We start from the raw sequence: 17,838 nt of genomic DNA on the forward strand, positions 1-17,838 counted from the left end.
ACCTTTTATCAATAGACGCACAGCGAAAGCTGAGGCTCGGGCTATTATTGTCTCTTGTTTTTTACAATTCAAAGAATTTGAATTGTATTGAGCGCTGTCTTTTTTGAGATCTGTTCACACATTTTCATGATTTTGAAGTCAAATTGGAGTAGTGATTTTGGTCACGCCGAAACAGGAAGTGGAGCGAAAAAGCGAGTGGTTTTGCGGCGTGAAATTTTTTCGCTCTAAATTTAAAGTGGAGTGAGAAAACGGTGTTTGAACAGAAATTCGCTTTCTCGATAGTGGTTTTTTGTTCACATGCGGCAATTTCAGTATGATTTTTACTGTTTTTTCGATTTCTTGAATTGGATTTCTTTCTAAATGGTTTTCCCAATCCATTCATAGTTCGTTCTAGGCCTAGCTTTTTGTATAGTCAATGAAAATTCTTTGAATTGTACGTCAGGAGTTGTCGTGCTGTTTTTTTATTTCGTCGTCAAGAGTTTTATTACGACCATATGACGTCACAACCACTTCAAATCTTCTTATTGTTCATTCGTTCATGCAATTTCAACTGATTTGCGTGTGCGACTTCATTTTTCACTCTTAGTGGAGCGAGTTTTTTTTTGTTCATTTGAGTGAACAAGTTTTTGGTCACACGTGACATCCGTCACGATGACTACCTGACTCTAAAATTGGCTTCTCTCTACTGTAAATCAAAGAGATAGGGTTAAATGAGTGCGTGTCACTCTAAATGAAGGGTATTTGAGGGCACCTATTAGAAGTAGCATTAAGTTAAACGAATTCTTAATTATGAAAAAGGTTAAAGGGTTTTTTTTGGGTCTGTATCTTTTATTTTATATTTGAGACTGCATGTCTACGAAGCTATTGCGGCTATGTTCTGGCTATCTGCCAGCTATGTTTTTCTGTTTCAATCCCGATGTGCGTCTAGTGCATCAACGGGGGCTATTTTCTGGCAATCTGCCGGCTATGTTTTACTGTTTTTTTAGACTGCAGATCTACGACGCTATTGTGACTATTCTCTAGCAATGTGCCAGCTATTTTTAAAACTGCGCAAAAATTGGTTCAGTTTTCGCTCTATATCTTAGTAGTGGTCTGTAATAAGCTAGATTAACATTTTAAGGCAGGCAACTACCTCCCCCTGCGGAAGTAAGGTAAAATTGAAACTTGCCGCCACCAGTCGTTCGACAGCTATTCATCCGACTTTAGTCAGTTTGTTTAAACTTCCTGAATGAATTGTAGAGAACATTGTGAAGTCTATATTGAAAATTTTTTGGTTTCATTAGATATCCTTGAAGCCAAAAGAACTACTGCGCAAAAATTGGTTCAGTTTTCGCTCTATATCTTAGTAGTGGTCTGTAATAAGCTAGATTAACATTTTAAGCCAGGCAACTACCTCCCCCTGCGGAAGTAAGGTAAAATTGAATCTTGCCGCCACCAGTTGTTCGACAGCTATTCATCCGACTTTAGTCAGTTTGTTCAAACTTCCTGAATGAATTGTAGAGAACATTGTGAAGTCTATATTGAAAATTTTTTGGTTTCATTAGATATCCTTGAAGCCAAAAGAACTACTCGATTATTATTCGGGGATGTCAAACCACGTTTCACTCTGCTTAGGTGAAGTCAAAACTTCTCTGTAAATATCTGGGAAGCGATAGCGGAGCTAAGCCATATATTGGAGCTGCCCCCCCCCCCCCCCCCCCCCGAGACTCCAATAGATTAGAGCTCCAAATAGTCTTTTGGAGTAATAATTTGACCATAGTCGATTGTCTTTTAATTTCATCTTCTTCACGGGCAAAAGCTCCAATGAGCAGCTTTAGTACCTATTCGTGATACCTCTGAACAGCTTTTGTATATATATAAACATTCAATTACCTCAATCGACATTTAGCTCATGAAAATGTAAAAAGCAAAAAGCTCAGGTGAAACAAAAAGCTCATGTTGCTCAGATGAAACACCGCTTATTGCAAGCTTTTATTCAACATCTGAAACACAAAACACACACATACACACATATATATATATATATATAAATATAAATAATATATATATATATATATATATATATATATATATATATACGACGCAGTATTAGTTAAGGAATGTTTTGTACTAGGTAGTTGAATAATAGTTACTCACAGAGTACACTTAGTTGTTTTTGTTCACTTTACTTTTTTGTTTCAGGGTGAATGCAAATCGGGGTACTGATTTCAGTCACCACCAAACTAAAATGAGCAAAAATACAGTAGTAATAGTTCGTAGTTTTTTTTAATAGCCGCCCTCCTTATTGTGCTCCTTTTTTTACAATTCAAAGAATTAGAATTTGAATCGAGTGGTTTTACGGCGTGAAATTTTTTTACTTTAACTTTAAGTTTCCCGCAATTGCTTTCTGAACAAATTGTTTATTTTTTGGGAGATTTGGCTTTAGAAGTTTCTCGCAGTATTAGTTAAAGAATGTTATGTACTAGTTACTTGAATAATAGTTGGTCACAGAGTACACTGTTGTTTTTGTTCACTTTACTTTTTTGTTTCAAGGAGAAGGCAAATCTGAGTACTGATTCAGTCACCACAAAAGTAAAATGAGCAAAAAGAGTAGTAATAATTCGTAGTTTATTTAATAGCCGCCCTCAGCCGGCTATTATTACGCTCTTTTTACAATTCAAAGAATTAGAATTTGAATCGAGTGGTTTTGCGGCGTGAAATTTTTTCATTTTAATTTTAAAGTAGAATGTGCAAAAATTCGCTTTCTCACTAGTGGTTTTTTTTTCGTTCACACACCGTATTTTGACATTGATTTTGTTTTTTTTTTTATTTTTTGATCTGATTTTTCTGGAAATGGTTTTCTCAATTCACTCATAGTCCGTTCTAGGTCTAGGAGTCGCCTGGACTTTTCCTGCTTTGTTGTTTTTACTTCGTCGAAAAAAAATTTATCGCTTTACCTTAGTTCCCAGCTTGTTCAACATTTTGCGTGAAATCTTTTTGACTTCGCTAGGTTAGTTTCACTCTTCTCTCATTCTGCTAAAAGTGTTTTTAATTGCTCTTGAACGAAGTTCATAGCAATTATTGTAAACGTGTGGGCCTTTTTAATGCAAATTTTTCGCTGGACAATTTTGCTAGAACATTCATTGACTGCTCAACTGACTTTTTTACGCTTTCGTTCATCATTTTTGAGTGATCTCTATTGTTCTCTCCGAAGTAAAGCTTGTTGCTAATATATAATCGGTTGCTGTTTAGGATAATCAGTGAAACATGTCGCAGTGGTTAGTGGGGGTGGCTCTGGATCGGGAGGTCAAGGGTCGAATCCCGTCGAGGCCAAGGTTTTTTGCACCCATAAAGAAAATGATTTAGGCCACAGAGCTTGAATTAAATCGCCTCGCCTGTCGTTCAAGAGCAATTCTTCCGATATTTGTCGGTTTATGTTTAGACAGCAGTTGCTCAGCAACGCATTTCAAAATGAACAGAGTCAGTAGTCAGTATCAAAAAACGAAATCAGAAATAGAAACGGGATAAATCCTTAAAGTCCAATTTTAGATGCCCATTACTCAAACTGTTTTCGTAGTTACCATCTCTAATTCTTATTGGTAGCGATACTAGCCCTTGTGTTGTCTCACTACGATGCACGAGTATGTTCAGCTCCAAAATAACATCAAAATAGTTCGCACTTTAAAATTCTTTGTGTATAAATTTTTTTTTGTCATTAGTTTTTTCTCTTCTTTCAATCCCAATTTTGGTTATGGGAATCAACGGTGGCTGTTTTCCGAGAATCTGCCTGGTATATTTTAAATTGTTCTCGAAAAACTTTGAAGCGATTATTGTAAATGTGTGTCTATGCTATTTTTTTTCTCTTGATCTTTTGAACCGGATGGCATTAACGTCGAGGAGACTTAGAACCTTATGCTTTTAATAGTCTCCAGGTAGCCGAATCACTGACACTGTTGAAGAGACGTAAATAATTCAGGGTTTGAGTGGCGGCTCTTGCAAAGTTACCCTTACTCTACATCCTTACTCCACATCTACCTCATTCTAACTAGCCTGTAAGCTCGGCTCCCTTGAGACGCCCCATCCCTTTTGCTTAAAAAATCTTTTTAGTTGCTCTTGGACAAAGTTCATAGGAATTAGTTTAAATGTGTTGGTCTTTTTTATGCAATTTTTTTGCTTGACCGGTTTTGCGCTTTTTTCTAGAACATTGTTTGACTTCTCAAGTGACTTTTTCACGCTTTCGTTCTTCATTTTTGAGTGATCTCTATTGCTATCACTCCGAAGTAAAGCTTGTTGCTAATAAAATATCGGTAGCAGCATAGCATCAATTAGGGACTGATGGCCGAGTAGGTAGTGCTTCTGGTTTGGAATCGGGACGTTAAGGGTTTGTATCGCCGAGTGGTCAAATTTTTTTCCATTCGCTTGTCGTTCGAGAGCAATTCTTGCGACATTAATCAGTTTATTATAGCTGCGAAGCTGTAAGCTGAGCGGAGCTATATTGCGGTGCTCTTGGTTTTTGATTTGAATTATATTGGGGCGCTGTCTTTTTTAAGATTTTTGCAACTGGTTTTTCCAATTCACTTGAATTGTACGTCAGGACTTGTCATGCTATAGTTTTGTAAGATGTTCACACATTTTCATGATTTTTGAAGTCAAATTGGAGTAGTGATTTTGGTCACACCGAAACAGGAAGTGGAGAGAAAAAGCGAGTGGATTTGCAGCGTGAATTTTTTTCGCTCAAAGTTTAAAGTGGAGTGAGAAAACGGTGTTTGAACAGAAATTCGCTTTCTCGCTAGTGGTTTTTTGTTCATATACAGCAATTTCACTTTGATTTTTACTGTTTTTTATAATTTTTTGGATAGGATTTTTTTCTAAATGGTTTTTCCAATCTATTCATAGTCCGTTCTAGGTCTAGTTTTCTGTTTAGTCAGTGAAAATTCTTTGAATTGTATGTCAGGACTTGTCCTGCTATGTTTTTTTGTTTCGTCGTCTGACGCTCTTTTTTCGTTTTACATTTGTTCACACTTCAAAGCTAAAAAGTCAAATTTTCTGAATGACTTCTTTCTCTCACTAACTGCTTTTGCGCGCGTGACGTCATTTCTCACTCTCTCTAGCAAACGTTTTTTTGCGTGATTAGATTTTGATCATAAGTGACTTACCTCACTCAATAAAATGACTTTTGCACTTTAAAATTTAAGTTTATTCTGAATTAGTTTAAGGTCAAAGGAACTCTTATGTGTAATAAGGGTCCCTAATGAAAAGGCTTCTGCGCAATGAATTTTGACAAGCTTTATTAATTTATTGTGTAATTTTTTTTTCATAGCTTTTTGAGTGGCGTCGATAACTTTTTCAACTTATATCTGTATCTGTTTCTATGTCTATCATACAGCACGCAAGTCTATTCTTTCGCAGCTATTCCGGCGATCTGCCGGCTATGTTGTTCAATAGTACTACATTATTTTAAACACTTTCCGGTTATTTGGCGGAAAGTTTTTTATTAAACCCGTGAAGTATTAAGGTTTGGAATTGTTTGATGATATCTGAGAAACATGACTTGCATAAACAGTACTAATGAAACATTAATAATTTATATTTTGTCTCATAGGGAAGGAATAATATTGGGCACTGTGGCATCCCTTGAAATGAACAATAGAACTGTGGACTCGGCCAGGCAAGGATCAGATGTGTGCCTCAAAATTGAGAACACAACTGGCGAGGCGCCCAAACTTTACGGACGACATTTTGATTCCACCGATTTGCTGATGAGCAAACTATCTCGCGAATCAATTGACGCCTTGAAAGATCACTTTCGCGATGAAATGACCAAAAACGACTGGCTTCTCGTCAAAGAGCTGAAAGCGGTCTTCCGAATTGTTTGAGGAAGCTACAATTGGCGGTCGATTTATACTGAGATGATGGTTATCGGATAGCAACAAGGCGTTTGAGTTAAATGCGACAGATTTGACGAGATCTATTATTTGTGGTTCTGTGTACAGATGCTTTGTATAGACAGTGATAGTTAATATGACGCTTTACTATTTTTTTCGTTGGATATAGTGGTTCGTGATTTCCAATTTAATTTTAATGACGGTGCTTTTAATTTCTGTTTTGTTCATTGGTGTAGTTGGCAGTCTTTAATTTAATGTTGATAGCCGATCCATGTGCGTGCCTGTTTTGGCTCAGAAGCAAATTGAATCGAAACCTCCTCGCAGCTTAGAGCTCTATGAGCAGCCGTAATCAATTTTCCATAAAGTAAAACTGTGGGTGTTGTTTCACTTCCAAGAGCAATTGGTTTTCAGGATCTTAAAATATTTAGCAGTTATGCGGTCTTGAGCATTGTTTTTCCAATAGGTTGTTTTTGCGGCTTGATATATCCTTTGGTATTGTATTGTATTGAGTTGTGAATAATTGATTTCAGCGTATTTTGAATCGCTTTTCCGAATTTTGAAAAAAATACAACGTCAAAGGGAATTTAAAACCCTCAAATTTTACGAGTTTTCATTCGGATTTCTGGTACGGTCAATTTCATAGGGATGCAAATGAAATTGATCGTACCAGAAATCCGAATGAATAGAGTACATTAAGTTGACATCGGGTTTTTCTGGTAAGTTACCATTATTACGTTTTATCTCAATATGTATACAAGAACATTAGTGTAGAAAACCGATTATGAGAATTTTTTTTTAAAAGTTTTGCAGAATTTGGTGCAGTTTTAGGTCCAAAATTAAATTTCTGTAAAACAGCTTGCTAACTTAATTTTGAAGTCGGTTTAGTTACCAACTAAAATTCTATAGAAATGCCGACGATCAGTCCGTCCTCAGGTTCAACCAAAGAGGCTCGGTAATGTGCGTTTGCGCATAATGTTTCGACCGAAACTACTACTTTTTGACTTAATTGTCTAACAAATGAGCAAGAGATGGAAATCGTTCTCAAATTCATTTACTATCCATTTAAAAAATCGCTTTAAGTTCAAGCCCCTATACAAATTAAACAATAACTCACTAGAGAGCCGATGATACTTAACATTAAGGACAGCAAGAGACAAGACAAACAAACAAAAATAAAAAGAAACAAGCATTACTTAAGACCAAAAATCAATGGCATTTATTTAAAAAAAACTGAATGAAAGTCAAATTATCATCAGATACAAAATAAAATAAACCAATTGACTTGAATTTCACCGGAAATGATTTGAGACCTGTCTTTGTTGAGACTAATCTACAAGTAGACAAGAAACAAAAAGAGCAAATTCAAAAAAAGTGTAACTTTTTGAAAACAATTAAAACAATTAAAGTCATGAAAACCATAAGCTATCAACTGGAATCTTTTAATGGCTTCACTTATATCTTCATACCAAACCTTTAATACCTCTCATTATCCAGAATTTGATAAATACAGAAAGAACAAATACAGGCAAAAATCTCAGTCAATACAATTTTGCGAGGAAACGGTGTCGAAGCCTAAAAAGTCGTAATCTACTATTGAACGCACACTCATGCACCTTCCTTGAAAGGCCCTTAATGTGATGTGTGACTTGTCACTAATGTGACTTAAATGTGAGAATCGGACAAGCCGACAAGGCAGCAAAAAGGAACCTCAAAGTTTGGAAAATGTCCAAAAACAAAATGTTATGAAAACTTGTCGAATACACAACCACATGCCATTATTTAAAAGACAAAACTGCAATGGAGAATACGTTTTAATTCTTTTGGAAGGCAATGCGACTTCTCTTTTGGCCGAGACTACGCTGAAATGTTGCAGAAAAAAATGAATTTGCGAACTCAAAAAAACCGTTTAAGCTTTGAAACCATAAGTCAAAAAACCAAGTTTTCAACTAAAATGAATTTTTAGATTGACTTATTGCTACCCAAGGAGCCAATTGGACATGTCATTAGTTAGACTAAATCATAATGACAACGAATACAGACAGTACTCAAGAGTTGACAAACAATTTTAGGCAAATGGTGTTGATGCCAAAAAACCATAAGCTGTTGGCTGAAATTTTTCTTTTTCATGGCCTTCGTTTACACTTAATGCGACACGTCAGTAACTGAGCTTTGATTTAAAATCAGTCTGGTCTGTAACTAAAATAGAATTTTGCAAAAAAGTTTTAAAAAAGTGCGTCGTAAACGTCCACAACCTGACCAAAACTCACCGTAATCTTGCTGCTGGCGTCCATTAAAAAAAGTTGTTCAAAATGGTACCGAAATAGCTAAATTTACCAAAAGTCAATACATTAAATATAATTAATATATTTTGGTTGGATACTTATCGAGTTATATAAGCGAAAACCCATTCTATCAACTGAAGATCCTAGAAAGTTCTTTAAAAAGCAACTTCGATGACAATTTAGACATTTGATCGAATGACTTACTTTGAGACCAAAAAAATCAGCAACTGCTTGCAAAACTCAATTATTCATTAAAAATTTACGAAAACAGTTTTTGGAGCCATGAAAACCGTCAGTTTTACTCGGACAACACAATATTCATTGGGAATCATTTCAACATAAACGGGACCTCTAACTAATTGACTCTTTGAAAACTAATTTATACTAATTGAAGACAGAATTTCCGGTTATTGGTATGAAGAAATTTCGAAAAATATTTTCAAGGCCAGACTCAAATTAAAGTTGATCGGAACAATTAAGATTTTTGTTCTTAGTATGGTTACGGCAACTGTTTGCTGATATAAATGATCTGTTTTTATGGGAAATTTTTATACATGACCTTAGATCATTTGAAGCAAATGTGTTCAACTTGAGAAAATCTTTGAAGTCAGTTGAGGGCTTCAAACTATAATCGACAAGCCAATCAATTAATTCTACTCTATTGCAATTTTTTATGCAATGTTTTGCTCGACCAATTTGACATTTCAATTGATTTTCCAGTTTTTCTTATTGATTTTGTGTAATTTAAATAGCACTCCTAATTTAAATAGGATTTTATAGTGTTGAATTTCGTGTGCAGCTTTTTTGCTTGACGGTTTTGACTTTTAAAATGACTTTGTTAGGCGTAACTTTCAATTTTTTGATCCTAAGTTTCAATTATTAAATTGAAGACCACACCGGCTGAAGCTGGGTTAAATTATATAGAGCCATCAGCCGCTTGAGAGCAATTTTCCGAAGTTAGTTGGTTATTTTAATTTGAAATGCTCATATGAGCAGTATAAGGTTAACTTGCAATTTTTGTTCGTAAACTCTCAGTACTCAATCCATTCAAAATTGTTTTGAAAAGTGCCTCTCCCAATTGAGTTTTAGAATCTTCGCAGGAACCTCTTTAACTTTAATATGATTCTTTTAACTAGTTGTATGGCTCTGGAGTACTCCTGTTTTAAAAAATTATTTGCTCCCGAAAGAAAATGAAGCAATTGTTTAAGTTCTCTATCGGTTTTACGTCCTTCACGGGTGTTAACTGCTCTCAAACGAAGTTTGTAGCAATTATATTAGTACTCTCGGCCTTTTTTATACGAATTTTCGCTTGACCAATTAAGCTAAAGTTAGCCTCACTAAACCGTGCCTAGCTACTGACGAAGCCAACCGCTCTCCGGTCGTTAGAGAGCAATTTGCCCGACGTTAGTCGGTTATGTTTTCAATATAAGTGGAGTGTTTTTTCAATTTAAGTTGAATGTTTTGTCAATATAAGTGGAGTGTTTTTTTTAAATATAAGTGGAGTGTTTTTTCCTGAATCTGCTTAAATTTAATTTATGCGTAGTCGGCAAGTGACAAATTATTCAAGAAGATCAAGTGATAATATTGTTGTTGCGAATTGTATGTCTGTGGTCTAACTTTAAATAATGCAATTGTAATTTGTCGGTTTTTAAACCCTTATATTTTGAAGCAAGAAACATTTAAAAACCGACAAATTACAATTGCATTATTCAAAGTTAGACCACAGACATACAATTCGCAACAACAATATTATCACTTGAATAATTTGTCATTTGCCGACTACGCATAAATTAAATTTGAGCAGATTCAGGAAAAAACACTCCACTTATATTAAAAAAACACTAATTAATCTAAGCAAAACTGCGTCTTCGACTTTTCTTAAATTAGCAAAACAATTATGACAAAACAAAACTTCATGAATTTTTTCCATTTCTGTACCGTTCAGCACCGTAGAGGTTCCAGCACCGTACAGGTTCTTCTCTGAACAGTCTGTCGTCTATATTTTCCGCAATAGTTCAGTGCAATAAACATGACTCTTGTGCCCGATGCTGTCATATGCTTCGATTCAAGAGATCAAGACTCATTGACGGCGGTCATCTCAGATATTGATATATAATTCCAATTTTGAAAATTGAGCTTATTGGATAGTAGGAGGAGGATAATGTGCGTGTTCCATGGCCAACGCAAACATCGCGCAGAGCCAGATTGCGTCTAAGAATATCCTCAGGTTGTTAGAGCAAATGCGCGTTATTGTCAGCTGATATGTGAAGATAAGAAAGAACCGCTCACTCGTGATGTTATTGTTTTACGTTCACTCAGATATGATACCGAATCTATGTTTCAAGTGTGTTCCTTTTTTGTGACCTTTAGAGTTGCTGTAATATAAGGGTTTGCGAGGATAATGCGGAAAAGTCTTGAGGATGCCTTTTGTCTCAGGTTGGGTAGTTTGAGTATGCCATACGTGAACAAAATTGGGCCCTGAAATTCACAAAAACATATATGGTCCAGTGTTGAAAATCACTGTTCTTGTTAATTTCTTTCAAAGGAAAATTGTAGAAATTGCCGTTGGTCTATCTTTTTAATGCAATTTTTAGTATTATCGACTTTTTGTTTGGTAGTTTTTTTTAATTTCGGCCGGCAGTTGTTGGTTATGTTTTCCCTATTGCTTTTATTTCTTCTGGTGTTTTTCTAGGCTTTTTTAATGTGTACTTCAATCCTTCTATTAATTTCTTTCATCTTTGGGGAAAAGAAGACTTTTATCCTTCAGGCGAGTGTTCTAACTGCGTGTTATGACAAAACGGGGGAAAATTTTACTTCAGAGAGGAAATTTTTGTATGCAATGAATGTTTTGTGCAGACGCCTGCGAGCCTTTGCATTTTTGTGAGTGGGGCAGATATTCAAAAAAATTGCACATGAATTAGTCCGTTTTTAAAGTCTTACCAATGGACTATATAAGCACTAATAACATCATTTGAGGCTCCTTGATAAGCCCAATGCGCTGCTTCTAACCACGCCCCCCTACCGGAAGCAGAATGTAATAAGAGCGAGCCTCGGTCAGTCATGCGAGAGCACATCTTCCGAAATTTGTTGGTTATGATTTATAGCCGCGTCCTCAATTCCAGCGCTCCTAAATTTTTTTACAATTCAAAGAATTTGAATTGTAGTGGGGCGCTGTTTTTTTATTTTTTAAGATGTGTTCACACATTTTTCAATGACTTTCATCTTTTAAAATGGGATAAACAGGTAACGCCCAGCCGGCATTAGGTTTCATTAGAAGCCCAAAGTGAGATTCATTAGTCCTTCAAGTGCTTAGAGTGGTGCAGCTGCTGGGATGGCCTTAATTAAAGGTTAAAAGGTCATTTTTAGGAGTTTTTGGGCTCAAAATGTTGCAATTTTTCATGTTTGTGATTTTTTTTATTTTGTTTGTCTTACGTTGAAGTTTTTGAAAAATGATGAAGGCCTTTTGCGATACAAAATAACTTGTTATGACCATTTTATGAGCTATATGTTTTGGTACTACAAATACAAACATGCAAAATGATACTAATTTTGGCAATTTTTTTCAAGTTTTTTCAAAATTTTTGTCATTTTTTGAGTTTTCTAGATTCAGGGGCCAAGAAATGTCATTTGTGGTTTGACAATAGAGCACTGCATGGTTTGTAGTAATAATGGATTGTTTTTCAACATTTTAATGTCTCGAAATTTGGCATTTTTATATATAAATTTTGCAATTTTTTCAAGGTTTTCTGAAGTTTTTGTTAAATTTTGATATTTGTCCATTCTCAAGTGCTGGAAAACCTATTCCACTGTCTGATAAGAAGTTACTGCATGATTGCTGACTTTAATGGATTTGTTATCAACAATTTAGCTTTTCGAATTTTAGAAATTTTTTGATCAAATTTGCAATTTTAATTTTTTTTAAACATTTGTCTTATATTCAGTTTTCTTTGCTTCAGTAGCTATCTAACCTCATCCAGGGTGTGATAATATGTTGTTAGATAGCTGCTAGGGGAGAATTGAACGGTTTTCAACTTTTTAATAGAACGAATTTCTATTTTTTGAATTTTGATATTTTTTCTAAGTTTTTGCCTACCGATCTTTGAGCCAATTAATTTTTTAATGCTTGGAATGGGGTTAATGGATAGCCTCTTTGAGACACAGAAATGATTTTGAAGATATTAATATCACAATTTTCAGCAAAATTTTAATTTTTGCAATTGATTTCATTTTTTATATTTTTCGGTCATTTTTGAGTTAATCGATCTTCAAGGGCCAATGAATTTTTTCAGGTCATGCAGACATAATACTGGACCAATTTCAAAATCAAAAAATGGTCTTAAACATATTTTTGAAACGTGTATTTTTAAAGGGATGAAATTTTGCCTGAGGGAAAAAAGCTTCAAAAGTTTGAGTAATGAGTATATTTCTGTTTAGTTTGTTTGATTGTTTTAGTTTCTCAATTTTTTTAGATGATTTTGTTTGTTTTGGCTTTGTTCAATTGATCTGCTGGTCAGGTAGAGTACTTTTAAGTTTTCCATTCAATTCTTTGAATCGTATTTCAGGACTTGTCCTGCTATGTTTTTTTTTAACTTCGTCTAACATATTTTTGTTTCGTCTTACACTGACGTCTTGGAATTGACTTTTTCACTGACTTACCTCACTCAAAAATATGACTTCGGAACTCACTTATGGAACTTAAAACCTTATGAACATTTACTTGTTAAAGGTCTATAGTGTGCATCTAAGTATTGACAAACATATATGCCCTAATTCTTGATTATTAGAGTCTTGAGTTTTTGATTTCGAATATTAATTTTGGGATCTTCTCTGTTTGTGCCCCCAGTACGTTATGCACTCCCAGTTACAGAGCACGTGCCATTGCATAGTAAGTCATTATGTAAAAAATATTGCACGTGCATCTGAGGGGTGTAAATAATATGCGCCCACTATACTGAGGGGGCACAAACGGAAAAGATCCTAGTTTTGAAAAGCCCTATTAGGGCTTTCTCCTTATAGAGCTTATGTGTCTCATAAAAATGACAGTCCAAAGCTAACCCAAAAAGTCTAGTGGTCTATTAAAGGACTGGTGGTCGATCTGTCTATCTAATCTCTTTAGTTGTTTCAATTCATGGCAGGCCCCAAGCGTCTATCGCGGCTATTTTCCGGCAATCTGCCGGCTATGTTTGTTTTTTTTTGTGGCTTTACCTTGTACAGTGCACAGTTTTGTCTATATACAATAACTCGCTTACATGCAGTAGTTTTTCTGGCGCTAGGCTATCTAAATTGTTTGTTTTTGTTTGGGAGGGGGGATACCCGATTAATTCTGGCCAGATTTTACAATGTTTTCATGGCTAACCTGTGAACACCTCCAACTGACTGACCTCAACTCCCAGGTTTTCTAAGAACTGGTTTTCTAAGTGCCCCTGAACAAACCAACAGGCTATGGAAATAATCGTAAATGAGGTATTCGATTAGTTGTTTAATGGTGATACCTTACGAGTATGTTGAAAGAGGACTGGGCGAAATGTTCTTGACCTACTGAGGAAGAAGTTCAAATTGATGACGATGCCAGCCATGTCGATGCAGAATTCCCTATCTCCATTCCATCCTGTCTTCCATCCGATTACTTTTCCCTCTTCCGATACTAACGGACCCTATTTCCAGGATTTTGACTTGTTAATTTTCTCAGAGAATGCTTAAGTGCAATAATATATGCGCGATCCTTTCTTTAAAAGAAATTGCCCGTGTTTACGCTTTGTGAAGTCTGCTTCAGTGATTCTTTCACTTAAATTTATTTCGCTTTGTGAACTTTTGGTCGTTAAACATAAAAATCCAGAATTTTTTTTGTGGTTGCTAGATACATTCGATGAACCGAAATCATCGCAATTGGGACCATGAAAACTATGATCTTGGATATGGTTTGTCCGAAACCACAGAAATTTCTGCTAATATTGCAGTTTCATCTCAGCGCATAGCATTTAAATTAAATTTGCAGTTTGCTGTGATAGTTTATTTCGTAGGCCATGAAAATGGCCGCATTTTGCGATTTACTCCCTTAAATTTTTACTATTAGGATTGTCAAAATCCTGCCTCAAACGGAAGCCCGGCGATCAGCCCCACGTTGAACACTCCGACTGTTTTCACCCATCGTATCTGATTGAGGAATGCGGCATCGTAAGTGTTGTCGTCGTCTGCAAAGTAGAGAGCTCCATTAGTATCTAATTTGAGCTTGACAATTTCTACCAGGGCGCGGTTCCGCTGTGCGACTCCACGGTCCACTTCCCTCCTCTCTGAATCTTCATTAATGTAAATTAATCTAAGCACAAGTTGAAGCAAAAAATTGTAAGAATTCAAGTTGTTATCTGCTGTGAGTTCTTGAGCTTTTTTCTTTCACATGGAGTTTTCTTTCACGACACAAATAGATGAGTTAGAAAATTTTGAAAAATTGTGCAGACTTACAGCTAGAATGCGACATGCCTGTCCTAGGAAATATTTGATGGGTTTTTACAAAAGTAAGTTCAAAGCAAGACTTGAACATGGTCTCCTTATACATGGATCTGTCAGTAAAAACATTGGAATCCTTGATTAAGACTCAAACTTAGGAATCAGACTTATTTTTCAAAAAGTTTCGGGACTCCGTTAATGATCTTTTAACTTTAATATATGCTTAATGTATTAGCTCTATTTAAGACAACTTCTCGTTTTTGCATTGAAAGCTGCAAACAATTTTCATTGTAGTAGTTCCTAAACGATCTTGAACACTAGGAACCAAAACACATTATCAAACAAGAAGACAAATATGAAACTCATATATAAACGAAGAAATGCATAGGAGAAATGCAAAACGAAGAAAATGCAGTTTTTGTTACAAAATAGAGCAAACAGAATGCTTAATTATATAGTTACTAATGAACTGATACCACCAGATTACAGGTCCTACAATTAAATGCAAATCAGAGATTTTTGTAGGAAAGGAACTAAATGGGTAATTATGCAAAATGAGTCTTTATTGGTTTGCATTTTTCTTTGAAGAAACTTGAAGGGGTGCTGTCGTATTGTCCGCTGCATGATTTTGTAAACTTTATATGCGAAACTTAATTCCGTGAAGAAAAGCACTGAAGAAATTATTATTTTCGAGATCTAAAGTTTTTTTAAAGCATTCTCAACGCAGGATGTTACTGCGTTGTCTAAATTGGTCTCCCGCTGCATGATGGCTCGCAGAACTTAGCTCTGCCTGGCAGCAATGACAGCCGCATATGCATTAATATCTTCAAGAATTTAGTAACTATTTCTAGTACCCTGCGGCTATGTAATGTTGAAATTTGGTTATTATTTTTTGAACCGCTCAATAGCTAAACTGTTTGGGTTGTGCAGACACATTTATAAAAACCTTGGAAAGTCTTCTATATATCTGTGGACTAGTGGATTGGTCCTATTGGCATCCTCAACCACAATCCATGCACATTTGGGCACCAATTTTAACGTCTGTTTCAGTCGCACTAAGTCTGCAATTTGTGTCTTCCTGCTGTAAGTGGGGGTGATAACATACAAAGTAGGCATCGAAATTTTCGAATTGTGATTCTGAATCTGATCTCGCACTTCGTTTGCAACTGAATTCTCAAAATAAGTCAATAAATTGTAGCACAATAGCAACGAAAGTAAAGCTGTTAGGAAGTACGAGGGCCTGAACCTGAAGAATCTCATATCTAGTGGACAGAGCGCTGGACTTTAATTGCAACTCTGATCTCAGATGAGCAGTTTGGTCAGGCGGAAGTTTGGTTACGATTGCATCTGCGTATCTCGTTTATATTTTATTAAATATGTTTTCCGTTTTTAGCTGCTCGGTTGATGAGCACAATTGAATTTTATGAATTGAGAAGCTCTAATGCTTAAATGCTGTGCCGGACACTGTATATATGCCAGTGGTATTCATTCATATATCTCTAATTTTGACTTGAATAACGAAGCGTAATTGAGTCACGGCTTTTAAAAAGCAGAACGTAATAAAAATGAGTTTGTTATTATAGTTTACTGAAAATCTGTGTTTAGTACATGCGTAATTCAGATCTTTAATAACGAGTTGAGAACTTTGTTTAGAGCTTTTTCAAAAAAAGTAATAGACTATTGACAGTCAAAAGCTATATTTGAGAATTGTTTTTGACATGGCTCGTTGAGGTCTAGCTGCTTATCATAGTAGCCAGTAGGTGAGGCAATTTGATCAAATGAGAAGCTTAAAAATGGAAATGAGGTCCTCAAAATCAGATTTGATTTATTTAAAAACTGATATGTTAAAGGGAAAACTAAAATTTTGCCGATGGAAACGGAAGACAAAAATTTTGAAGCTTCGATGTGAAAATGAGCCAACCAGTTATGACCTGCGGATATACTTTTTCCCTTTAATAGGTTTGGCGTTTCCCGGTATATCGAAGCTGAGAAAACATTGCAGTGATATGGCAATTTTGAAACTTGGATATACATAAAAGCCGCTTTCTTGAAACCCTAAGTGATGTGTAATACTTTTGCAGCTACTATTGCATTTTTTAAATGTGAGCTGAAAATATAAATCTTTCCCATTTTAACCGTTAGTCTGTGTAAAAAGAAAATGTAGGCCTTTGGAAATTATGGTCGTTAAATAATTTAATTTTGATAACATGAAAAGCCTTGATGTTTTTTTCTCGATCTGTTTGTCGAATATAGCTTGCAACTTGATTGGCATGCGTGACTGAGGTCAGTTATATGCTAAGTTTTTTCGTGGTCAATTGTGTGATCGACTGTTTGGTCATGCTTAAATTGCCAGGCTCGCGCTCAATCATAAAAATTTATTCAATCACCTTAAATGCAATTGAAGGAGCCGTACACTATGGCACTAAAAGGTACTTGCATGGTTTGAACTCATTAAGCATGATTTGTGCTAGAATTGTGGTGAGCCTTGAAAAAAGTATTTAACTCTGAACTTCTAAGAAAGGTTTCATCGCTTTGTCGGATTTAAAAAAATGTTGGTTGCATTCTTTTTGCCAAGTTGAGACCGCGCAGTGTCGGTTTTTGTGAATCAAAATAGAGAATAAATGAAGCTGAAATTGCGATGCCGCTCAAAGTGAGAATACAATCTTTAAAACAGTTAATAGGCCAAGAACTGAGGCACAGATATCGGAGCAGAAAGAAGCGAAGTGCCAAAATATCCCAAATCTATGGCCCTTCACTTTTTCCCACTTTGTTTTTGACAGATTCACAGAATATTAACATGAACATACTTTAAACAACATAAGTAGTTCATATTTGAGTAAACGACATCGTTATCGTAGTTTCGTGTAATCGCTATTTTTCATTGCAATTTATTCTCTGATTTTCAGCAAAAATATCTCTGCTACTGGACAGCAATTGAGATTTTTCGTCAAAAACTAGGACTAGGGCTATTCAGACAAGGGTAAAATTCCGAAGCGGGGAAGAAAACCGAAAATAAAATTTTACTTTTTTACTTGGAACAATCCTTCTTATGATTGACTGTGACATGAAATATGACAAAAATTAACTTTTTATTTAGATTTTTGAATTTTTATCTATTGGCTCTCGAACTATGTTTTGGCAATTTTTGTTGTCGCATGTTTTATATAGCGTTTTTAATAGCCGCACAGCGATAGCTGGGGCTATTATTGGCCTTCTCTTGGTTTTTCTTTATTTCGTTGTCATGATTT

At 35.4% G+C, this 17,838-nt stretch overlaps 2 protein-coding genes across 4 annotated transcripts in view; one reads left to right on the forward strand and one right to left on the reverse strand.

Moving 5' to 3' along the window:
• The window catches only part of LOC142334707 (eukaryotic translation initiation factor 5B-like), a 39,467-nt gene extending 33,335 nt beyond the window's left edge, over positions 1-6,132 (forward strand). The window contains exon 15 of the mRNA XM_075382951.1: positions 5,582-6,132. Within this exon, the coding sequence (XP_075239066.1) occupies positions 5,582-5,855 (274 nt within the window). The 3' untranslated portion in view covers positions 5,856-6,132. The remainder of the gene's footprint in view (positions 1-5,581) is intronic.
• Positions 6,133-9,937: 3,805 nt separating this feature from the next.
• On the reverse strand, positions 9,938-16,074 carry LOC142335467 (galactosylgalactosylxylosylprotein 3-beta-glucuronosyltransferase 1-like). Of its 3 annotated transcripts, XM_075383978.1 has the most exons (5): positions 15,537-16,074; positions 14,237-14,462; positions 13,639-13,800; positions 13,503-13,569; positions 9,938-10,624 (listed from the first exon to the last, which is right to left on the reverse strand). In XM_075383978.1, exons 1-5 carry the CDS (start codon positions 15,848-15,850, stop codon positions 10,458-10,460), a joined length of 936 nt encoding a protein of 311 aa, XP_075240093.1. In that variant the 5' UTR covers positions 15,851-16,074; the 3' UTR covers positions 9,938-10,457. The 3 variants fall into 3 exon arrangements, with proteins under 3 accessions (XP_075240093.1, XP_075240095.1, XP_075240094.1); XM_075383980.1 differs by lacking the exon at positions 13,503-13,569 and having other exon boundaries at positions 13,686-13,800; XM_075383979.1 differs by lacking the exon at positions 13,503-13,569.
• Positions 16,075-17,838: the final 1,764 nt, after the last annotated feature.

This window comes from Convolutriloba macropyga, chromosome 2 (genome assembly GCF_964194025.1).
Source record: "Convolutriloba macropyga chromosome 2, txConMacr16.3, whole genome shotgun sequence".
In the NCBI taxonomy this organism is placed as follows: Eukaryota; Metazoa; Xenacoelomorpha; order Acoela; family Convolutidae; genus Convolutriloba; species Convolutriloba macropyga.